Source organism: Carassius gibelio, chromosome B12 (assembly GCF_023724105.1).
Source record: "Carassius gibelio isolate Cgi1373 ecotype wild population from Czech Republic chromosome B12, carGib1.2-hapl.c, whole genome shotgun sequence".
NCBI classification, from domain to species: domain Eukaryota; kingdom Metazoa; phylum Chordata; class Actinopteri; order Cypriniformes; family Cyprinidae; genus Carassius; species Carassius gibelio.
The window spans coordinates 20,748,433-20,774,505 of NC_068407.1; the positions used below are offsets into that span (position 1 = coordinate 20,748,433).

The 26,073-nt window shown below is 33.9% G+C and overlaps 1 protein-coding gene and 1 long non-coding RNA gene across 4 annotated transcripts in view; both read left to right on the forward strand.

The window, feature by feature from the left end:
- Positions 1 to 26,073, forward strand: part of pemt (phosphatidylethanolamine N-methyltransferase) — a 64,374-nt gene that overhangs the window by 13,004 nt on the left and 25,297 nt on the right. For both annotated transcript variants that reach the window (XM_052571202.1, XM_052571203.1), the window contains exon 3: positions 10,116 to 10,231. In XM_052571202.1, coding sequence (XP_052427162.1) covers positions 10,116 to 10,231 — 116 coding nt within the window. The remainder of the gene's footprint in view (positions 1 to 10,115; positions 10,232 to 26,073) is intronic.
- Positions 16,565 to 18,731, forward strand: LOC127969330 (uncharacterized). Of its 2 annotated transcripts, none has more exons than XR_008156246.1 (2): positions 16,565 to 16,649; positions 17,624 to 18,731. It is a non-coding gene; the product is annotated as an uncharacterized LOC127969330 (long non-coding RNA). The 2 variants fall into 2 exon arrangements; XR_008156245.1 differs by lacking the exon at positions 16,565 to 16,649 and adding an exon at positions 16,676 to 17,156.

A 26,073-nucleotide genomic window follows, 5' to 3' on the forward strand; every position in this document is an offset into this window, starting at 1 on the left:
ACACAGAGCAGTGAACACACACACACACACCGTGAACACACACCCGGAGCAGTGTTCATCATTTATGCTGCGGCGCCCGGGTTCGAGTTGGGGGTTCGATGCCTTGCTCAAGGGCACCTAAGTCGTGGTATTGAAGGTGGAGAGAGAACTGTTCATGCACTGTTCATGCACTCCCCCCACCCACAATTCCGTCCGGCCCGGGACTAGAACCCACAACCCTTCGATTGGGAGTCCAACCCTCTAACCATTAGGCCACGACTTACCTCACTGCTCTAAGACTCTAAAATATCAGTCGCTGATATCTACCATCGAGAGCCTTGGGTACAGATGCCAGTTTATAGTGCTGGTGTTTGGTAATCTAGGTCATGTACATAGTATTTGTGTGTGTGTGTGTGTGTGTGTGTGTGTGTGTGTGTTTGTGTGTGTGTGTGTGTGTGTGTGTGTGTGTGTGTGTGTGTGTGTGTGTGTGTGTGTGGTAGTCTAGGTCATGTACACAGGCTGGTGATCCGTGGACTTTGCATTGGGGGGGCTATCTAAAATAAGGTCTAAACAGTTGGCAAGAACTGTTCAATCTCAGCAATTATAGGAAGCATATTTATCTTGAAAAGGCGATGTTTGCTGTATAGAAATGTATTATCCATAACAATGCGGATTTCCTTTAATCTGTTGGGTCATTCAAAAAGTTTGATTCCTAATGAGATTTGACTTGTAATGTGGAATCAAATAAAGTAGCCTATATAAAATGTGAAATGTGTGTGTGTGTGTGTGTGTGTGTGTGTGTGTGTGTCATTCTGCTCACTTTTGGCATCACATGATATGATTTATCAGCAAATTGAGTCTGATTCTGATCACAATATGAAAAAATGCTCTGTTTGCTCTGTTATCTGAAACGCACAATAAAAGAATGATTCATGCACTTCTCAGACACTTCTTAATCTAAAAAGCATGCAAGTCAGAAAATGCACATACTTTTTGGCTTCATCTTGTCAGGAATGCATAATTCATTTGACATTGTAGAAATTCCTCAAGATGTTTTTTTATGTTTTTGAAATAATGTGGTTCAAGACCCCCCCCCCCCCCCCAAAAAAAATACCAACATTTTCATCTGTCTATGTGATTACATATATGCATTAGTAAATGGTTAGTAAAATGTAAATAAATTATTATAGTATATACTTTCAGTATGTAAACCCTAGTACATTTAAATAGTGATAATTTATTAAGTATATGTGTGTGTGTGTGTGTGTGTGTGTGTGTGTGTGTGTGTGTGTGTAAATATATGTATAATATAAAGAATATTTATAATCTATAAGTACATGTATTTATAAAAAAAAATCTATATGCCAAGGCAACATTTCTCATTTCATTTCTTGTACTAAAATAACTAAAACGTAATAAAAAGAATTTGTAAATATTATATAGACATTTAAAAATTACAAAATTACTAAAACTTAAAATATATAGATGGACCTTAATGTATATCAGTGACTCCTATCTTCCTTCTCTGCTTATGTCTCCACTGCTAAAATTACATACTACCATAACAAAATTAACAACTCTCGCATGTTTTTTAAAACATTTTCCTCACTTCTTTGTCCTCCTCCTCCTCCTGCTTCATCTCTAATAGCTGATGACTTTTCGAGAATTCTCCACACCACAATCAGTCAAGCACATATCACCAGCAAACATACACTCATTTACATCCTTCTCTTCCCTCTCTGAGGCAGAAGTCTCCAGACTCATCCTTTCTAATCACCCTACTACTTCCCCGCTTGATCCTATTCCATCTCATCTCCTTCAAGCCATTTCTCCTGCAGTTGTACCTGCACTCACTCACATCATCAACACTTCCCTCCACACTGGTGTTTTCCTTCATCATTTAAACAGGCACGTATAACTCCACTACTTAAGAAACCCACCCTCAACCCATCTCTTTTAGAGAACGACAGACCAGTTTCCCTTCTTCCTTTCATTGCAAAAAAACTTGAACGAGTGGTGTTCAAACAAGTCTCTACATTTCTCACACACAACAACCTCCTTGACAGCAACCAATCTGGCTTCAGAAGTGGACATTCAACTGAGACGGCCCTGTGTTGTTGAAGCTCTAAGACTGGCAAGAGCAGAATCCAAATCTTCAGTACTTATCCTGCTTGATCTGTCCGCTGCTTTTGACACGGTTAACCACCAGATCCTCCTATCAACGCTACTGGCAAATGGCATCTCAGGAACCACACTCCAGTGGTTTGATTCTTACCTCTCAGAGTCCTTTTAAAGTATCTTGGAGTGGTGAGGTGTCCAAGTCTCAACATCTAACTACTGGGGTGCCTCAGGGCTCTGTACTTGTACCACTTCTCTTCTCTGTCTACATGGCATCATCAGGTTCTGTAATTCAGAAACATGGCTTTTCATACCACTGCTATGCTGATGACACTCAACTCTATCTCTCATTCCATCCTGATGATCTTACGGTAGCTATTTGCATCTCAGCTTGTCTAACAGACATTTCTTCCTGGATGATGGACCATCACCTTCAACTCAACCTTGCCAAGAGATAACTGCTTGTGATTCCAGCAAACCCATTGTTCCATCACAATTTCACCATCAAGTTAGGCACATCAACCATAACTCCTTCAAAAACAGCTAGAAGCCTTGGAGTAATGATTGATGATCAGACTTTCTCAGACCACATTGCTAAAACTGTCCGATCCTGCAGATTTACTTTATTCAACATCAAGAAGATCAAACCCTTTCTTTGGGAACATGCTGCACAACTCCTTGTTCAAGCTCTTGTTCTGTCCAGGCTGGACTAATGCAATGCTCGTCACACTTCTGTTTATCAATTTGCAATGGCTACCAATAGCTGCTCGCATAAAATTCAAGGCATTAATGTTTGCTGGCTCTGTACCCATTTATATGAATGTATTACTTCAGACTTATGTGCCTCTAGAAGCTTGCATTCTGCAAGTGAAAGTCGCTTGATTTTGCCATCCCAAAGAAGCACAAAGTCACTTTTACAGACTTTTAAATTAAATGTTCCCTTCTGGTGGAATGACCTCCCCAACTCAATCCCAGCAGCTGAGAAAAAAAAAATCTAACTACCTTTCTAATCTTTTTGTATTCTATTTTTTTATTTATTATGCAATTTTGTGTGTGTGTGTGTGTGTGTGTGTGTGTGTGTGTGTGTATGTATGTATATATATATATATATATATATATATATATATATATATATATATATATATATATATATATATATATATATATATATATATATATATAATATATACAGTACAGACCAAAAGTTTGGACACACCTTCTCATTCAAAGAGTTTTCTTTATTTTCATGACTATGAAAATTGTAGATTCACACTGAAGGCATCAAAACTATGAATTAACACATGTGAAATTATATATGAAATTATATACATAACAAAAAAGTGTGAAACAACTGAAAATATGTCATATTCTAGGTTCTTTTGCTTTGATTACTGCTTTGCACACTCTTGGCTTTCTCTTGATGAGCTTCAAGAGGTAGTCACCTGAAATGGTCTTCAACAGTCTTGAAGGAGTTCCCCGAGAGATGCTTAGCACTTGTTGGCCCTTTTGCCTTCTGTCTGCGGTCCAGCTCACCCCTAAACCATCTCGATTGGGTTCAGGTCCGGTGACTGTGGAGGCCAGGTCATCTGGAGCAGCACCCCATCACTCTCCTTCTTGGTCAAATAGCCCTTGATGCCTTCAGTGTGACTCTACAATTTTCGTAGTCATGAAAATAAAGAAAACTCTTTGAATGAGAAGGTGTGTCCAAACTTTTGGTCTATATTGTATATAGCACCCCGGTCTGTATTGTGTGTGTGTGTGTGTGTGTATATCTATAAACATATTCAACATATTAATGCACAAAATATAGCAGTATCTCATTTATCGTGGAATAACACTGATAAAGTCCTGTAAAGCACAAGAAGCATCAGTGTGTTTTTCCATCAAACACTGCTCTCTGCGTGAAATTAATTCAGTAGTTTGTAGTGTTTGCTACAGGAATTTTGTAAAACGCCTTCTAAAGGCTTCAGAGGGGCCTTTGATGGATAAGCAACAGGGAAGATGAATGGAGATGCTGTGTGTCCAATTAGACAGCAGGGTTATATTACATTAGGGTGTTTATGGAGCCCTCCTGATGAGTCTGAACCGGGTGCTGTGAATGAGTCCCGCTGCGACCCACAAAATCCCGTCTACAACAGAGAAAAGTGGATGAAAGGAGCACGGAGGAGAAATACACAAATTGATGGATTGGTGAGATGTGGCTCACAAAAGACAGAGAGGAGACTTGTTATAAAGTGGCCACACTAAAAAATATGTGTGCATTATATAGGAAAAAATTTAAGTGATATACATTTATATAATTATTAATTTACTTTTATTTATTAATTTGCTTATTTAGCTATTCGTTTATATATTTAGTAATTTATTGATGTATTTTTATTAGTTATTCTTTTTAAATACTTTTATAATTAACATGCACATTTAGGGAAGTTTTTAAAATCTACAAGAAAAAAAACTGCAACAGTTTTCAGGTCAATAGTTCTTTGCAAAATGTCACAAATTATTTTCATAAAATTATAAAAAAAAAGCATGTATAGTTGCAGTGTTTTTATTTGAGTATTACTGAAATATTATTACATTATTTTAATGTTTATGTTTTCAATCTTCATTTTTATTATAGTGGTGTTTTTGTAATTTGTTTTATTATTTTAATGTCTATTTGTTTTTCTTTTTTCACTGTTAGTACATCCACTTGAACTAAATTAAAATGAGAAATGTTGTTTTGACAACTAGATATAACAAAATAAATTAGATTTTAAAATATAAAATAATAAATCTTATTTCAGTTTTATGAAGAGTTGAGCTGTTGATGCAATCCTTGATGCATGATGGGATTTGCAATCGACTTATTAGAAATACACTGACATCTGATTCGATCATGAATGCATTTACAGGTTTCATTTGTTTTTGGGTTGATTGCATACTTTCCCTTGAAGCCACAGACCTGAAAAAGCTAATAATAGACTTTAATCAGATACAACACGGAGCGAAACTCCTCAGAGAGCTGTTTTACACACTTCACGGCTTTTTAAATGACTTTTAATAAAACCTGGTTCTCCCTAGACATCCATAAGCCGTATCATCTCAGTCTGTACGAGGAGAAACTTTCTAGACGCTTCCCTCTGAAACACAGTAATGTTTTGTTATTATCTCAACAGATTGTCTGGTATAACAGATACGTGTTGTTGGTTTTATTCAGCATATGGACACAAAAGCATTTCTCCAGCTTGATTGTGTACTAACTGCTGCCATGTCTTTTCCATTTTTAGTAAATCCTAATTGGATCCTAAGTGGTTTAGTTCATATTTGATATTTCAGCATGGGGGCTTGTGGATCTCTGAAGCCACAGAACAATTTAATTAACACAAACTCTTAATAGTCTTGTGAATCTTTGTTGCTTTGGCTGTGAGTCATGGTAAGTAGCTCTCGTAAGCAGACTTTAATGAAGGATATTTTTGGTGTAATTAGAGAGTGCAGGCTGATGGTGCGTGCGTCACTTGAGGATTGAGTTCATGAATGCCTGTATGTACACTCCACCTTTGACAAATGTGTGTGTTTTACCTGCAATATCTTTTCATATTCATCTCAGACATCGTTTGCAGACGCTGTAAACTCGGCGTGATCGTTGAGGACTAGTGAGGAGAGGTATAAATGTGATCCTGGAACACAAAAGCAATCTTAAATATCTTGGGTATAATTGTACCAATAGCCAAAAATGCATTGTATGGGTCAAAATTATAGTTTTTAATTTTATGCCAAAAATCATTAGGATATTAAGTAAAGATCATGTTCCATGAAGATATTTAATAAATTTACTACTGTAAATATGTCAAAAAGTAATTTTTGATTAGTAATATGCATTGCTGAGAATTCATTTTGACAACTTTAAAGATGATTTCCCCAATATTTAGATTTTTCTGCTCCCTCAGATTCCAGAACTTGTGTTCAGACAAATATTGTCCTCCGAACAAACCATAGGTACACCTTGCTAGTGCCGGGTTGGACCGCTTTTGTCTTCAGAACTGTCTTAATTCTTTGTGGCATTGATTCAACGTGGTGTTGGAAACATTCCTCAGAGATTTGGGTCCATATTTATATGATAGCATCACACAGTTGCTGCAGATTTATCGGCTGCACATCCATGATGTGAATCTCCCGTTCCAGCACATCCCAAAGCTGCTCTGTTGGGTTGAGATCTGGTGACTGTGGGGGACATCGGAGTAAAGTGAACTCATTGCTGGAAGTAGTCATCAGAAGATGGGTGCACTGTAGTCATAAAGCAAGTCTAGATGCCTGAATACACTGAGTTGCTGCCATGTGATTGGCTGATTAGCAATTTGTGATACCAAGCAATCGAATATGTGTACCTAAGTGTGTGTATGTGTCATTTTCAAAATGGCTTTTTTGTAGTTTTGACTTTTTGTCTTTCAATTCTCACTTTTTCCCCCCTCACAATTCTTGAATTTTATTGACAAATAAATAAATAAATGCTACATATAAAAGTTTACATCTCATAATTGATATTTATTTGTTTCCAACACAGAATAAAATATAAAAAAGGAAATTTGAAATGTAATTTGAAGAAGAAAACAAACTATATGTAACTATTTATTATATAAATCACTTTTCTACTTTATTGTTTCCACCACAGAATAAATAATAAAAAAAGTTAATTTCAACTTTTAATCTCAAATTTCTATTTTTTTCTTGCAATTTCACATTTATGACCAGAATTGCAAGTTTATATCTTGAGTTGATTGCAACTACCTCATTTTTAGAATTCTAAATTTGTATTAAATAAGATTAAATTACGTACATATAAATCTCCCATCCATTTGAATTTTATTAGTGTACCATAAACTTAATGTGATCCATATTTGTCAGGTGATGAAACAGGTGACATAATAAACTAAAAGTTTATGAAACCCAATTAGTTTCAATATCATAAATTTTAATTACATTTATTTTTAATAGCCATATTTTAACCGTGTTCATACTGTTGCAAATTCAAGTGTTTTTCCCACAATTAACAGATTTATTTTTATTAGAAGTAGTTTGATTAAAAAAATATTTTTATAATAAAATCACATGAAAATCTTACATTTAATTTATGAATGACTGACAAATGTGCATCACATTAACTTAATTTTGAAATTAGATTACAAATAGATAAATTGTATATGCAATTCAAAAACATCTTAAATTTAGACCTAAATAAATATATGTATATATATATATATATCTATATATATTATAAATGCAGTGACGCATGTACACATTCACCTTCTGCAGTCAGACGTCAGATGCATGTGAGGTTAAATATATCACGGCCGTGTCACTCACACCTTACACAATCAGTCGTTCTTACTAATTAACCTTGGCAAAACATGCAAATTAAACATGTAGCTTGGTATTACTTTTTCATCTTCATTTACAATGAACATGAATTCATATGAGCCGCTTTTATGTTTTTTTCTTTGTTTGTTTTTTGAGTTATTTTTTGCAACCGTGAACCCAAAATAGAAAGAAATGTTGTCTTTGTGTCTGAAAACTAAAAAGGCAGATATTTGACTGCTGTAATTAGTATGTGGCATCACATTCATGTTTCCCGGGTCAGAAGTCTCTGGCTTCTTGAGACGTTGGCGAGGATGGCGCCGTCTCTGCATGTTCTGTTCTGTACTATTTGAGCGCCAGCCTGCATAATAGACTTCTAATGAGGACTGGACACTGTATGCTTCATGCTAATCATCTTTAATTTCATCAGATTTATATCATCATTTCCATATAAAGGACGTTCAGTCCATTTAACAATCATATTAGCCATCCATAAATTCTTCAGAAGTAGTAATTAAATAATTTTGATGGCGTGCACAGTGTTACCGTAATCTCGCCAAGCCTTGATTACGAAACTAACAATTTGTGCAACTGTTTCTGGAAAGTCCACATGAGTCCAGATATGGTAATTCAGTTTGGAACAGAGCGACCAGTTTCTCGTCCAGAAATCACGTCCAAATCTTAGCGCTTTTCAGTATGGATTTAGATCGGATAATAGTTAATAGTAGTACACGTTTACATGTAGTGTGTATATTTAGTTTTACATTTGTTTTGCTTTGCTGTGTTTTTAAAAATAAGAAATATTGCAATAGCCTATTAATTCATATATTTTGTTTTGAAATGTCTTATGGAATTGATTCCTCGATTATATTATTAATAATTTAATTAAATAGTAAAAGCATCACCAACGATATGCAGCCGTGAGCTTTCTGTCTTGAAATCTGTTGATTGATGTTCAAATATATTAATATATATGTTCACTTTTAATATCCAACATAAAATAAATGCAGATTATTAACATGTGACATTATATATAGGTGTGTGTGTGCGTATGTGTGCATTCCAGGTGAAAATTCAAGATTATTAAAAGCATTTCAGTAAATGTGTTGAGATGTAAGCTCTTTGAGCTGATTTACAGCTGCTGGTGAGTTATATTTGGCAACACTGGTATTTTACTCCACGCTCTGCTTCATTTATTCCCATGTTGTGAAATTTGAGTGTCAACATTATCGCAGCTATTTGAGAACATGCTACAGTCAAAACTTTAATTTTCCCAATTAGCAGATTGGGTCACCTGGTTTGACCTGCAGGATCTGCACATTTGCAAAGCAAAACAATTGTTGAGTACAAACCCACCATCTGTCTCCTCATGCACCTCTCAGAAGTTGTTAATTAGGTGCTGTGCAGTACTCTTAACGATGTTATCTGCTGTAGTGGTGGTGCCGTGACCCGGACTGAACTGAGCCTCTCTACTCGTTAATTACGCAGTTCAGCAAGCCGCAGGTTGGGCTCTAATTCAGATAAGAGCTGCTTTGCCAACAGGTCACTGTCTGCCCACAATAGAGCTGACTATGAATATCCATACAGAGGAGAGCCATTACAAACAAAGCCTAAGAGAAGGAGATCAGACAAGAGGAGGGTTTGTGGAAGAAATGCATTAATGATTTAAAAAGCTGAAAACAGGCTGCTGTTTGTGTATTATGCATATAAGAAAGATAAAAGAGACTCAGGTTGTGTGAGGTCAGGGCACTTTAATTATTGTCAGAGAGATGCATGTGAAGAAAATACTCAGTCTGTTTTGCTGAAGTTTCATGGCATCAGTTTTTTGTAAAATATTCAAGCGATTATTCAAGGTATTTTAAGATGTATTTAATGTCAGGTTTACCCATGCAATTTCCCATATAAACACAAAAATTTAATTTTTAATTTGTATATTTTTATATTATAGCAGCATATGTGTATAATTTAAATTAATTGCGAATTAATTTGAATTTAAATGAAAATGTTAAATCGGATTAATTACATGAGGTGTCTATTAAATAAATAAATTAATTACAAATTACATTTTGCAGTGAAAATTAAGATTAGATTATTTATTTCTGTAATAAATGAGAATGTATGAAGTATTCATTATAAATAGTAGCTTTAGAACTAAATATTTTCTTTGATTCGACGTGAAATCTATTACACGTAACAAAGTTTATGTTCCACAGAAGAAGGCAAGTCATTCAGGTTTGAGTAAGTGATCACATAATTTTTTGGGGGGGATGGGGGTGGGTGCGGTGAACTATCCCTTTAACATTTTCCCCCTTTTTGTTTAAAAAAATAACATTCTAAATAAGAAACTAAACCTTCCAACAGATGGCACTAAATGTCTTTATGAGCCATTCATTCATTCGATTTGTTCAAACGACTGATTCACTTTACGACTGTGCCTTTGAATCATTGATTCACACGATTCATTCAGAAACTTTCTGCTTATCAAGTTTCTGCTAATTTGATCAAACACACAGAAAAAACTGTAAAACTGTGAAATATTATTGCAATTTAAAATAGCAGTTTTTTTACGTGAATCGATTGTAAACTGTAATTGATTGAATTTTCATCATCATCATCACTCCAGTCTTCAGTGTCACATGATCTTCAGAAACAATATCCTGATTTGCCTGATGTTGATGTTTCAGGTGGCCAGATGGGAGCACAGGACCAGAGGTCTGACCCGTCTGTTCGGAGGTCCATACACGGCCTGTTATTCCCTCGCCGTGCTCATCCTGCTCCTCAATGTTTACCGCAGTCACAGGTAACTGCCTCCACCGCTGTATTATTTATTGTCACAGGTCAACGGCAAAGCAGTACCTAGAATCACCGTTACTGATGTTGTAAATTAATCAAGAGACCAGTTTTGTATCCCATTTTGCATAAGAGTAAATGTTTGGTGTTTACCTTTCACCCTTTTATTAGTTTCATCAATAATATTAACAGTGTGGCATCTGCCTGAGCGCTCATCTGACCAGTGGCACATTCAGCCGCTTATTTCATTTGCTTTATTCTCATGAGGATCTGGCCGTTGCCATGGCAGCCTTCGTCTCCACGCTGCTGATGCTGATGTCATCGACGCCGCATGTGACCACGAGTGTGTGTGTGTGTGTGTGTGTGTGTGTGTGCTGCTGCTGCTATTTTCTACCCTGTTCTTAGTGAATATGTTCTCAGTAAAACTGCAGAACAAACACACACTGAATCATCTCCATCAGGATAAATCCTGTTACACTCTACACTTTGAGCTCAACTTTTCCAAGATCTTAAAAAGTCTTAATTCACCCTTTCACAAATGAAGTCCTTAAAGGGACAGTACAGCCAAAATAAAAAAAAAATTCTGTCAACGTGTATTCACACTCTTGTTGTTCCAAACCTGTGTGAGTTTGTTCCTCTGTTGAACATAAAATAACATACGGTAGCCATTGACTTCAACAGTATGGAAAGTCAATGGGTACCGTCAGCTGTTTGGTAACCAAACATGTTTCAGAATACACTTGTTTGTGTTCAGCGGAAGAAAGAAACTTCTACAGGTTTGGAATATATTAGGGGTGAGTAAATGATGACCATTTTCATTTTTGAGTGTACCGTCCCTTTAATTCAGAGCGGAAAGTCTTAGGGTCAGTTTTAATAACAACTTGCACTAGCATAAACCATCTTTTGGTATTAAAAAAAGTACTGTCAGGATTTAATAAAGATGCACAGTAAATAATTAACACTAAAAAGTCGTGGACAGTAATTTTTGTGCCCAAAAAAAGCATGTTACCTAAGATGCAAACTTAACATATGAACACTTTTCATAATATCATACAGTTTTCTCTAATTTTATCAAAAAGTATTGAATATTTTTTTAGGGAAACAAAACGCTAGTACACATTGATATGACTTCCTGCTGTTTTTCACCAAAATAATGTCACTTCCTGAAGAAATGATGACTTTAAGGAACTGCCTCTGTTTTTCTTCATTTTTATTAAACATGATGGCATGGCCTACCTGTTTTAAACTGAGCATAATAATTAACCCTTGTTTGGGTAATTTTTTTAGTCACAGGGTGTCTCTTTTGATTTGTTTTAGCTGCATTTTTTTTTACTGTATTTACTGTATGCCACTTACAGTCACTTGGATGGCCAGACTTTAAAACAGGGAATTATGCACAAGCACGTCTTTTCATTTCTCTGTGTCTGTCTATGGGAACTCATTCTGCACTGATACACTGAGAACAAATCAAACATTATTAGCATACAGATTGACATCTATTATATTTAGCCACATTCCATTTATAATTACATTTACATTAGTGATGAATCATACACAATGATAAAGACATTATGCACGCAATGATTAATTACTCTGTGGTTGCGCACAAATCCTTCAAGAATTGATGCACTGAAAGGCAGCAGATAAAAGCTATTCATAGAGTCTCGGAGGATCTGAAGGATCCCGATGCCTTTGACAATTAAACAAAACCGTCTGCCTGGTGCATTTCTTAGCAGGATTTCATGTTGCAAGCACAAATAGTGATGCTTATTATTGGTTAATCTCATGATAAATACAATTTCAGAAACTAATCGCACTGATTCTCAATGTATTTATTTAATTTAAGGATCTAAGAGCATTTATCACATTATTTCTGTTATTGTAGATGTTTCATCATGTTCTCTGATGATCTTTTGGGTCATATTTATGCAGAAATATAGAAAGGTTCACAAACTTTCAAGAAAAACTGTATATTATCAGCCAGCTCTAATCTGTTATGTGACGTGAAGACATTACGATATTATAAACATGGACAGCATTCTGCTTTGAAACCATGTGCATTTTCCAGTCTTATGAGCATCAGGATCCTATCGTCTGCATTGATAATAAATTAGCATATTATAATTATTTCTGATGGACTCTGAAGGCTAGAGATATGATGCTGAAAATTCAGCTTTGCATCAGGAGGACAATATTTGTCTGAGATACAATTATTTGAAAATCTGGAAAAATCTAAATATTGAAAAAAAAAATCACCTTTAAAGTTGTCCAAATGAATTCTTAGCAATGCATATTACTAATAAAAAAATAAGTTTTTATATATTTACGGTAGGAAATTTACAAAATATCTTCATGGAACATGATCTTTACTTAATATCCTAATGATTTTTGCCATAAAAGAAAAAATGAAAATGAAAATTTTTGGCTATTGCTACAAATATACCCCAGAGACTTAAGACTAGTTTTGGGCTCCAGGGTCACATTTATATATAATTTAGGTCAACAACCACGAGCATCTTCAAACCCAAGAGTTAATGGTGGATGATAAGAGGAAACAGACAGAATATCAACCATGTCATGATGCATTGTGTTCATGTGAATTAAACTCAGGATGCACTTCTGAGACAAGTTTCTCCAGACAGAAAAAAGACAGAGAGAAATGAAAAGCATATTGTTATCAAGCAGGGCTTTGTATTGATCACTGGGAGCCGGTGTCACACCTTAATGCTTTCCTTTTCATCAAGATGTTTCACAGATATGAGGACGAAACAGTCAGAGATTGATCAAAAAACTCTTTATTTTCCCATAATGACTTCTGTTCATTCAGCACCAGATACACGTTTGACCACGATAAATAAGTATGGATATGACTTTCTTTAAAGCAGATTAAATAAATACATTCAGTTATTCTCAAAACACTGCTATATATTTATATGAAAGCCCATAATATTATAATTTTACTCAATATTTTTGCTTTTTTTTTTTTTTTTTTTTACAAATTTTTACAAATATCCAAACACTCTTGAATCAAAATAACTTTTCGGTATTAAGCTATTTATTATTGTTTTCTAGAAAAGAAATGCCATAATGTAAGTAAACCGATGCTTAAAACAAGGAAAAGAAATGTGTCAGAAAACAAATGTTTGTATTATTTAGCTTTTCAAGTAAATGTATCTTGATTTAAGATCATTTTGTATTCTATGTGTACCGAAAAATGACAAAAATACTTGTCTAAAAAAATACATTAATTCATTTATTATTTTATTTTATCCAGCCTGAACCAGTTACTATTTTAAATTAAAGACAAACATATATCTCAATGTTTCAATTTGAGTGAAACAGGACAGTTTGTACTAAAGAAAACAGATTTAGTTCAGAAGCCGATCGTCTTCTGTTGCTTTGCTGGAATACCCAGAAACTGATTCAGATGTGCAGCAGACCCAGAGATAAAGATAAAGACGGCCTAAGCTATATAATTTTTCATGAACAAATGATGAAAACATGACTTGCATCGTCTTTCTTACATAATTCTTCAGAGAAATCCTGTGGGTGCAGATGTAGGACTGATGGAGAGCTATTAGTCTCTGACAGTCCACGCAGGTGTGTAATTGGCAAAACGAAGGTCAATGAAATATATGAGCTATATTTTCAGGCACACACACACACACACACATGGCTTATAATAGCGACAGACGTGAGTCTGAGTCACCTGTGCTCTTTAGAGGTCAAACTCCTGCTATCTTCAGACTAAGGTTAAGTAATACTGCGACTGACGATGAGAGTGTGGACGTGAAATCACACCATGCTGCTTCAGATCTCTATAAAACACAGGATCTAATGGAGACAAACGTCTGAGCAGAGACAATCAAAAGGTCATCTTTGGGTTCTGGTCTTTTTAAGGTGGAGAATAGCTCATATTTTGAAAGTATAATAGGATAAAGAACTATTAAGTTGATGAAAAACACTTTAAAAAACAATTCAGCTGCTTTTCTTCTTATTCTGTTTATTCTTGTTAGGAGTCTATGGCGACTCTCCAGAAAAGCATGCAAAACATTTTATAAATAAAGATTACTGGAGTTTGTATTACAAGAAAGCACAATATTTTTTGCCTTAAAATGTCATGCTTTAATTAATAGCTTTATTTTAGTGTACTGTATGGATGTGGATCTAAAGAACAAGATAAGAAGATTATTCTGGAAATGTTAAAATATGTATTAACTTCACTTGAGAAGTATGAAAGCTTATTTCTGTGACCAAATTTAAAAAATAAAAAATCATCAATAATTGTAAGTACTTCAGGACTTTTTCACAATTTCACTGGAATTGTGTTATATTAATCACAAAATTGCAAGGACTAATTGTGAGATATGAAAATGGAATTGTACAAAAAAATGTGAAATTATGAGAAGAAAAATTTAAATTGTGAGAAAAAAAGTATGAATTGTAAAATACAGTATCATTTCAGAATTATAAGGAAAATTTGCAAATTGGAAGAAATAAACTTGAAATTGGAAGAAAAACATTTTGAATTAGAAATCCACTTTTGTAAGAAATAAAGTCTTATTTATGAAATATAAATGTATAAATGCAAGAAAAAAGACAGAATTATGAGATATAAACTTACAAATGTAAGAAAAAAGACAATTATGAGATATAAACTTACAAATGTAAGAAAAAAGACAGATTTCTGAGATATAAACTCACAAATGCAAGAAGGACAATTATGATATATAGTCATAAATGCAAGAAAAAAGACAATTATGAGATATAAACTTACAAATGTAAGAGAAAAGACAATTGTGAGATATAAACTCACAAATGCAAGAAAAAGGACAATTATGAGATATAAACTCACAAATGTAAGAAAAAAGACAATTATGAGATATAAACTCACAAATGTAAGAAAAAAGACAATTATGAGATATAAACTCACAAATGTAAGAAAAAGGACAATTGTGAGATATAGGGCCCTATTTTAACGATCTGAAACGCAAGTGTCAAAGCGCAAAGCGCAAGTAAGTTTGTGGGCGGGTCTCGGCGCTGTTGCTATTTTCCCGGCGGGATAAATGGCTCTTGCGCCCGGCACAAATCTAAAATGGGTTGGTCTGAAGTAGCTTCATTATTCATAGGTGTGGTTTGGGCGTAACGTGAAATAAACCAATCAGAGCGTCATCCAACATTCCCTTTAAAAGCAGGTGCGCAAGTTCCATTATGGATTGCTATTATTATGGCGTATTTACCAGGCGCACGCCAGGAGCGGTTCACAGCCGAGGAGACTGATGTTCTTGTAAGAGCAGTGAAAGACAGAGAAGTTGTGTTGTATGGCGATGGGAGAAACCCACCCAAAATAGCGTCGGTTAAACAGGCGTGGGAGGAAATAGCCACAATTGTTTCATCGATTTTTTTTCCTGGTTCTTGACGGACAAACCAATTTGTCAGATGTCCTTATATACATATATGACCTCAAACAGGTCTGATCCTTAATTAGCCTATTAAAATTAGCCTGAATAATTTGTAAGCTAGATTTATGCCTATTTTTTCACATCTTCGTGGCACACCACAATGATTTCCCTCATCTCATGTGTTAATATTTTTTTAGTGTAACAATTTATGATTTGCAAAAATAACTGTTGCATCTGTGTAGATTACATGAGCAAAGTGTATGCGCGTTGTGCACGCTATACATTATGGTCAAGCATGCGCCCTTAAAATAGCATAATGAACAACGCGCAATGCGCCACTGACTTTAGACTAGGTTTTTTCTGGTCAGTGGCGCAGTTGTTTAATGGAACAGCAAAATAGCACCAGGGATTGTTTGCGCCGGAACACGCCTCCTTTTTTGCGCTGAACCGCCCAGGGAGCGCAAGTTCATTCACTAGTTTAGCGACGTGCTTCTGTGGAGGGAAAAGCGCGCTTTGCGCAGGTGCAAAATAGTAATGACACATGCGTCGGTGTGCAAAGTCAATTGCGCTGGGTGCAAGATAGGGCCCATAAACTCACAAATGTAAGAAAAAAAGACAATTATGAGATATAAACTCACAAATGCAAGGACAATTATGAGATATAGTTTCACAAATGCAAGAAAAAGGACAATTATGAGATATAAACTCACAAATGCAAGGACAATTATGAGATATAAACTCACAAATGCAAGGACAATTATGAGATATAAACTCACAAATGTAAGAAAAAAAGACAGTTATGAGATATAAACTCACAAATGCAAGAAAAAGGACAATTATGAGATATAAAGTCACAACTGTAAGAAAAAAGACAATTATGAGAAATAAACACACAAATGTAAGAAAAAAGACAATTATGAGATATAAACTTACAAATGTAAGAAAAAGGTAAATTATGAGATATAAACTCACACATGCAAGAAAAAGTTGAATTGTGAGATATAAACTTACAAATGCAAGAAAAAGGTAAATTATGAGATATAAACTCACAAATGTAAGAACAAAGACAATTGTGAGATACAAACTCACAAATGTAAGAAAAAAGACAATTGTGAGATATAAACTCAAAAATGTAAGAACAAAGACAATTGTGAGATATAAACTCACAAATGTAAGAAAAAAGACAATTGTGAGATACAAACTCACAAATGTAAGAAAAAGGACAATTGTGAGATATAAACTCACAAATGTAAGAACAAAGACAATTGTGAGATACAAACTCACAAATGTAAGAAAAAAGACAATTGTGAGATATAAACTCACAAATGTAAGAAAAAGGACAATTATGAGATATAAAGTCACAAATGTAAGAAAAAAGACAATTATGAGAAATAAACACACAAATGTAAGAAAAAAGACAATTGTGAGATATAAACTTACAAATGTAAGAAAAAGGTAAATTATGAGATATAAACTCACACATGCAAGAAAAAGTTGAATTGTGAGATATAAACTTACAAATGCAAGAAAAAGGTAAATTATGAGATATAAACTCACAAATGTAAGAACAAAGACAATTGTGAGATACAAACTCACAAATGCAAGAAAAAGGTAAATTATGAGATATAAACTCACAAATGTAAGAACAAAGACAATTGTGAGATACAAACTCACAAATGTAAGAAAAAAGACAATTGTGAGATACAAACTCACAAATGTAAGAAAAAGGACAATTGTGAGATATAAACTCACAAATGTAAGAACAAAGACAATTGTGAGATACAAACTCACAAATGTAAGAAAAAAGACAATTGTGAGATATAAACTCACAAATGTAAGAAAAAGGACAATTATGAGATATAAAGTCACAAATGTAAGAAAAAAGACAATTATGAGAAATAAACACACAAATGTAAGAAAAAAGACAATTATGAGATATAAACTCACACATGCAAGAAAAAGTTGAATTGTGAGATATAAACTTACAAATGCAAGAAAAGGTAAATTATGAGATATAAACTCACACATGCAAGAAAAAGTTGAATTGTGAGATATAAACTCACAAATGTAAGAAAAAAGACAATTATGAGATATAAAATCACAAATGTAAGAAAAAGGAGAATTGTGAGATATAAACTCACAAATGCAAGAAAAAGGAGAATTGTGAGATATAAACTCACTAATGTAAGAAAAAAGACAATTGTGAGATATAAACTCACAAATGTAAGAAAAAAGACAATTATGAGATATAAACTCACAAATACAAGAAAAAAAGACAATTGAGATATAAACTCACAAATGCAAGAAAAAGAGAGTTATGAGATATAAACTCACAATTGCAAGAAAAAAAGACAATTATGAGATATAAACTCACAAATGTAAGAAAAAAGACAATTATGAGATATAAACTTACAAATGTAAGAAAAAAAGACAGATTTCTGAGAAATAAACTCACAAATGCAAGAAGGACAATTATGATATATAGTCACAAATGCAAGAAAAAAGACAATTGTGAGATATAAACTCACAAATGCAAGAAAAAGGACAATTATGAGATATAAACTCACATGTAAGAAAAAAGACAATTATGAGATATAAACTCACAAATGTAAGAAAAAGGACAATTGTGAGATATAAACTCACAAATGTAAGAACAAAGACAATTGTGAGATACAAACTCACAAATGTAAGAAAAAAGACAATTGTGAGATATAAACTCACAAATGTAAGAAAAAGGACAATTATGAGATATAAAGTCACAAATGTAAGAAAAAAGACAATTATGAGAAATAAACACACAAATGTAAGAAAAAAGACAATTATGAGATATAAACTTACAAATGCAAGAAAAAGGTAAATTATGAGATATAAACTCACACATGCAAGAAAAAGTTGAATTGTGAGATATAAACTTACAAATGCAAGAAAAAGGTAAATTATGAGATATAAACTCACACATGCAAGAAAAAGTTGAATTGTGAGATATAAACTCACAAATGTAAGAAAAAAGACAATTATGAGATATAAAATCACAAATGTAAGAAAAAGGAGAATTGTGAGATATAAACTCACAAATGCAAGAAAAAGGAGAATTGTGAGATATAAACTCACTAATGTAAGAAAAAAGAAAATTGTGAGATTTAAACTCACAAATGTAAGAAAAAAGACAATTATGAGATATAAACTCACAAATACAAGAAAAAAAGACAATTGAGATATAAACTCACAAATGCAAGAAAAAGGAGAATTGTGAGATATAAACTCACAAATGTAAGAAAAAAGACAATTGTAAGATTTAAACTCACAAATGTAAGAAAAAAGACAATTATGAGATATAAACTCACAAATACAAGAAAAAAAGACAATTGAGATATAAACTCACAAATGCAAGAAAAAGAGAGTTATGAGATATAAACTCACAATTGCAAGAAAAAAAGACAATTATGAGATATAAACTCACAAATGTAAGAAAAAAGACAATTATGAGATATAAACTTACAAATGTAAGAAAAAAAGACAGATTTCTGAGAAATAAACTCACAAATGCAAGAAGGACAATTATGATATATAGTCACAAATGCAAGAAAAAAGACAATTGTGAGATATAAACTCACAAATGCAAGAAAAAGGACAATTATGAGATATAAACTCACATGTAAGAAAAAAGACAATTATGAGATATACAGTATTGTTCAAAATAATAGCAGTACAATGTGACTAACCAGAATAATCAAGGTTTTTCGTATATTTTTTTATTGCTACGTGGCAAACAAGTTACCAGTAGGTTCAGTAGATTCTCAGAAAACAAATGAGACCCAGCATTCATGATATGCACGCTCTTAAGGCTGTGCAATTGGGCAATTAGTTGAATTAGTTGAAAGGGGTGTGTTCAAAAAAATAGCAGTGTGGCATTCAATCACTGAGGTCATCAATTTTGTGAAGAAACAGGTGTGAATCAGGTGGCCCCTATTTAAGGATGAAGCCAACACTTGTTGAACATGCATTTGAAAGCTGAGGAAAATGGGTCGTTCAAGACATTGTTCAGAAGAACAGCGTACTTTGATTAAAAAGTTGATTAGAGAGGGGAAAACCTATAAAGAGGTGCAAAAAATGATAGGCTGTTCAGCTAAAATGATCTCCAATGCCTTAAAATGGAGAGCAAAACCAGAGAGACGTGGAAGAAAACGGAAGACAACCATCAAAATGGATAGAAGAATGACCAGAATGGCAAAGGCTCAGCCAATGATCACCTCCAGGATGATCAAAGACAGTCTGGAGTTACCTGTAAGTACTGTGACAGTTAGAAGACGTCTGTGTGAAGCTAATCTATTTTCAAGAATCCCCCGCAAAGTCCCTCTGTTAAAAAAAAGGCATGTGCAGAAGAGGTTACAATTTGCCAAAGAACACATCAACTGGCCTAAAGAGAAATGGAGGAACATTTTGTGGACTGATGAGAGTAAAATTGTTCTTTTTGGGTCCAAGGGCCACAGGCAGTTTGTGAGATGACCCCCAAACTCTGAATTCAAGCCACAGTACACAGTGAAGACAGTGAAGCATGGAGGTGCAAGCATCATGATATGGGCATGTTTCTCCTACTATGGTGTTGGGCCTATTTATCGCATACCAGGGATCATGGATCAGTTTGCATATGTTAAAATACTTGAAGAGGTCATGTTGCCCTATGCTGAAGAGGACATGCCCTTGAAATGGTTGTTTCAACAAGACAATGACCCAAAACACACTAGTAAACGGGCAAAGTCTTGGTTCCAAACCAACAAAATTAATGTTATGGAATGGCCAGCCCAATCTCCAGACCTTAATCCAATTGAGAACTTGTGGGATGATATCAAAAATGCTGTTTCTGAAGCAAAACCAAGAAATGTGAATGAATTGTGGAATGTTGTTAAAGAATCATGGAGTGGAATAACAGCTGAGAGGTGCCACAAGTTGGTTGACTCCATGCCACACAGATGTCAAGCAGTTTTAAAAAAACTGTGGTCATACAACTAAATATTAGTTTAGTGATTCACAGGATTGCTAAATCCCAGAAAACATTTTTTTTGTACAAAATAGTTTTGAGTTTGTACAGTCAAAGGTAGACACTGCTATTTTTTTGAACACACCCCTTTCAACTAATTGCCCAATTGCACAGCCTTAAGAGCGTGCATATCATGAATGCTGGGTCTTGTTTGTTTTCTGACAATCTACTGAACCTACTGGTAACTTGTTTGCCACGTAGCAATAAAAAATATACTAAAAACCTTGATTATTCTGGTTAGTCACATTGTACTGCTATTATTTTGAACAAAACTGTAAACTCACAAATGTAAGAAAAAGGACAATTGTGAGATATAAACTCACAAATGTAAGAACAAAGACAATTGTGAGATACAAACTCACAAATGTAAGAAAAAAGACAATTGTGAGATATAAACTCACAAATGTAAGAAAAAAAGACAATTATGAGATATAAACTCACAAATGCAAGGACAATTATGAGATATAAACTCACAAATGTAAGAAAAAAGACAATTATGAGATATAAACTCACAAATGCAAGGACAATTAAAGCTGCAAGCAGCATTTTACCGGGGTTCAAGCACATTAAGGCCTCTGAGGTGGTCTGAGCCAACCTGGATGTACGGATGACAGTTAAACACATCCAAAACGGAGAATAGGGTGACAGACAGACACACGCACTGAAAATAAATGATTAAACTAGTTTTAAGAGTTTGGATGTCATTTTCAGGTTTCACTGTAATCATAATGTGGCAAAATTTTTAAAACTGGTAAGTCTGTATGAACAAAATGGAAAACTTTAACTCAGTGAGATTTAAAATGTTGTAACAGTGTTTTTTTATTGTTTAGGCATGAATTCATAAATCTTCTCAAAAGTACTGTTTCAATTTGCTGAATGAGCCCATTAGTGGTATTCCGCTGCCATCTAGTGGTTGGATTTACTCAAACAACACTGTTTTTAAACATAACTGTTATAGTGTAATGTTTTTTGCCCAATCTCTCTTAAATTTTGCATGCTTGTTTAGAATGAAATTAGGCTTTATTTTACACAGTTTTGATAGTTTGTGGGTTTTCTGTTTGTATAAATAGGCCTTTGTGTACACTGTGAAAAGAACACATTATACAATCACTGGTTTATAGTTGTCCAAATGCAATTTTTCAACATGTTTTTGATTATTATTGACCTTCAGAGTCTAGAGAATTGTACTTCAGTGGTTTTATTGATTTTCAGCTTAAAGCCTTGGACTACTTTGCCAAAGTAACTTTTTTAAATAATCTTCAATATTTAATTAACAGCTTTATTGACAACATTGGTCCCAAAAGTTGTTCAGAATGAGGAGATCTATCATATGATATGAAGATCTAGTGTTTATGTGAATATATGAGCATTTTCAGACAATTTGAGGCCATTTACCATATCAATCTTATGTTTTGAGACCTTTTCTACTGTCATAGCGCCACGTGTGGTCCGATCTCCATGAAAATTTGCATGCTTGTTAAGAGTCACCTGTTACATGTTTTCACCAAGTTTCATAAAGTTTTGAGTTTTCGTTTAGGTTTTATATGCTTTTGGGTATTTTGGTCACGCCTCTTTTCTAATTTAGCCAGTTAAAGCTAACCAAAGGACAAAATTCAACATTTTTTTGATAATTATTGATCTAGAGAGTCCAGAGAAAATCACTGCAGTGGTTTGGTTTCGATCGGGTAAAAAATCTGGGACTAGTTCGCAAAAGTAAGTTTTTAACATATTTGTGAATAACAATTGAACGATTTGATTGACATCTTCGCTCCTTGAGGCAAAGTTGTTCACAAAGAGGAGATCTATCATATGATATGAAGATCTAGTATTTGTGTGAATGTATGAACATGTCCTACAAATTGTGATCATTTTCTATTGAAAATGTGTGTTTTTGAGGCTTTTTCAACTGTTATAGCGCCACCTATGATCCGATCTCCATGAAACTTTGCATGCTTGTTAAGAGTCACCTGATACATGATTCCACGAAGTTTCATAAAGTTTTGAGTTTTCGTTTAGGTTTTATAGGCTTTGGGGTATGTTTGGCCACACCCCTTTTACTAAATTACCCCTTTACAGCTAACCAAAGGACAAAATTCAACATTTTTTTGATAATTATTGATCTAGAGAGTCCACAGAATATTACTGCAGTGGTTTGGTTCCGATCGGACAAAAAACCTAGGACTAGTTCGTAAAAGTAGGTTTTTAACATATTTGTGAATAACATTTGAACGATTTGATTGACAGCAATAGTTCTTGAGGCAAAGTTGTGCATTATGAGGAGATCTATCAAATGATATGCATATTGTGTTGATAAGTGAAACACCACGTGATTACAGAGCCAATAAACTCGTTAGCGCCAACTAGTGGCCGATTTCTTTCAAAATTCTTACAGACCTTAAGGTTCATGAGTCGAACGCACCCAGCGAGTTTCGTTCTGATCAACATCCGTTAACCCTTTCAAATAGGTGCTTAAAATTGTTTGGCCAATGGCGGCCATGTTTTTTGAGATATGCAAATGTCCTCATAGGTTCTTGTGCCCCTTCAGACAAAGACACTGCATACCAATTTTCAAGTTGATCGAGCCAATGGTTGCCTAGTTATAGCCATTTATGTGTTTTTTAAATCTTATTGCGCCCCCAAGTGGCAGAGCTGCGCAATTTTTTTTGTTTGACCAAAGAATGAGCTCATACATATGTGTACCAAGTTTGGTGATGATATCTCATTCCGTTAAAGAGTTATAGTTAAAATAGCATTTGGCTAACATTAGCATAGACGCTTTTTTGTGTACTGTTTCGCGAAAGAATTGAAATTTCAACTTTTTTTTGATAATTATTGATATTGAGTGTCCAGGGAATATTTATGAAGTGGTTTGGTTCTGATTGGTTGAAAATCCTAGGACTAGTTCGCAAAAGTAGGTTTCAGATATAGCTCGATTTTGCGAGAAAACGGTGCGTCGTAGACCCCAAAAAGGCGCCATACACTTTTTTTCGGGCTAACCCAAGGATTGCAACAATGCCATGTTTTTGAGTCTACGGCTAACGGTTTACGATTTACGGCCCAAAATGTCAAAATTTTTTGTTTTTTGCGCTGTAGCGCCCCCATTTGGCCGATTGGGGTGAGACTTTGTCAGAATGTCCCCTCGGGGAGCTCTACATTCTGGCCAAGTTTCAGCTCTCTAGACCTTACGGTATGGTCTGCACGATCAGTTTTAGCGGAGAAAAATAATAATAATAAAAAAAATCCTTACAATTACAATAGGGTTTCAGCACTGCGTGCTTGAACCCCTAATTATGAGATATAGATTCACAAATGCAAGAAAAAGGACAATTATGAGATATAAACTCACAAATGTAAGAAAAAAGACAATTATGAGATATAAACTCACAAATGCAAGGACAATTATGAGATATAGATTCACAAATGCAAGAAAAAGGACAATTATGAGATATAAACTCACAAATGTAAGAAAAAAGACAATTATGAGATATAAACTCACAAATGCAAGGACAATTATGAGATATAGATTCACAAATGCAAGAAAAAGGACAATTATGAGATATAAACTCACAAATGTAAGAAAAAAAGACAATTATGAGATATAAACTCACAAATGCAAGAAAAAAGACAATTATGAGATATAAAGTCACAAATGTAAGAAAAAAAGACAATTATGAGATATAAACTCACAAATGCAAGAAAAAAGACAATTATGAGATATAAAGTCACAAATGTAAGAAAAAGGACAATTATGAGATATAAACTTACAAATGCAAGAAAAAGGACAATTATGAGATATAAACTCACAAATGTAAGACAAAGGACAATTATGAGATAAACTCACAAATGTAAGAAAAAAGACAATTATGAGATATAAAGTCACAAATGTAAGAAAAAAAGACAATTATGAGATATAAACTCACAAATGTAAGAAAAAAGACAATTATGAGATATAAACTCACAAATGCAAGAAAAAGGACAATTATGAGATATAAACTTACAAATGCAAGAAAAAGGACAATTATGAGATATAAACTCACACATGCAAGAAAAAGTTGAATTGTGAGATATAAACTCACAAATGTAAGAAAAAAGACAATTATGAGATATAAAATCACAAATGCAAGAAAAAGGAGAATTGTGAGATATAAACTCACAAATGTAAGAAAAAAGACAATTGTGAGATATAAACTCACAAATGTAAGAAAAAGACAATTATGCGATATAAACTCACAAACGCAAGGACAATTATGAGATGTAAACTCACAAATGCAAGAAAAAAGACAATTATGAGATATAAACTCACAAATACAAGAAAAAAAGACAATTGAGATATAAACTCACAAATGCAAGAAAAAGAGAGTTATGAGATATAAACTCACAATTGCAAGAAAAAAAGACAATTATGAGATATACATTCACAAATGCAAGGACAATTATGAGATATAGTCACAAATGCAAGAAAAAAGACAGAATTATGAGATATCTTCCAAATGCAAGAAAACATAGAATTCTGAGATACAATCTTACAAATGCAAGAAACAAGAAACTGCAAGAAAAAAGACACTCCCACATAATATCAGGCTGGACAAATCGATGTTGGCAGCCACTGAAAAGTAATTTATTGTGGGTAATTGAAGTGATTTGATCTTTTAGTATTTAAGCGGTGTGTTTTTGCAGTGATTATTTTCTCAGGCCTAACAGAGAGGCATATTGCGGCTCTTTCTGACGTAATGAATGTTCTGCTAGTGTCATCTGTATTCCTCAGTGAATTATTCAAACCATCAGCCATGTGGAGCTGAAGTTGAACTCACTGGCACCTATAGATGTAATAATCCTATAAGAGTCATAATTAGCCACATTGAGGTGGTTGAACTTAACTTGAGGTAGATGACTCATTTAAAGCAGTGTAAAGATGGAGTTCATCATTTCAACCAAGTATAGTCTCTAAAGAAAACTGCATTAAAAAATACTCAAACCAAACAATTGTAGGATCCTTTCTCCATTGAAACCCTTTAAGAAATAGGTGTAAAAAGCCATTTGGAAAAAAAGTAAAATTTTGAAAACAACATAAATAGCTGCAGCCAAGCAACTACCATTAAAATAAATTATTCTCCAGGTGATATAGATATTTTTAATATAGATATTATACAAATAAATTAATCATTTGAAACACTCCTCCCATCTACCATTGGTCAAAACAGATATATATGTATATAAAATAAAATGCATAATTTTTAGTAAGGGAACAAAATTTTGCATGAGCATTTAAAAAAACCCTCAAAATACACAGTATTTATTTATTTACAAATGATTTACCATTTTTAAAAGAGACATAACAGTTTAAAAATATATGTTTCATGTTTATTTTGGGTATGCACAGAGTATCAATATCAACAGATGTCAAAAAATACT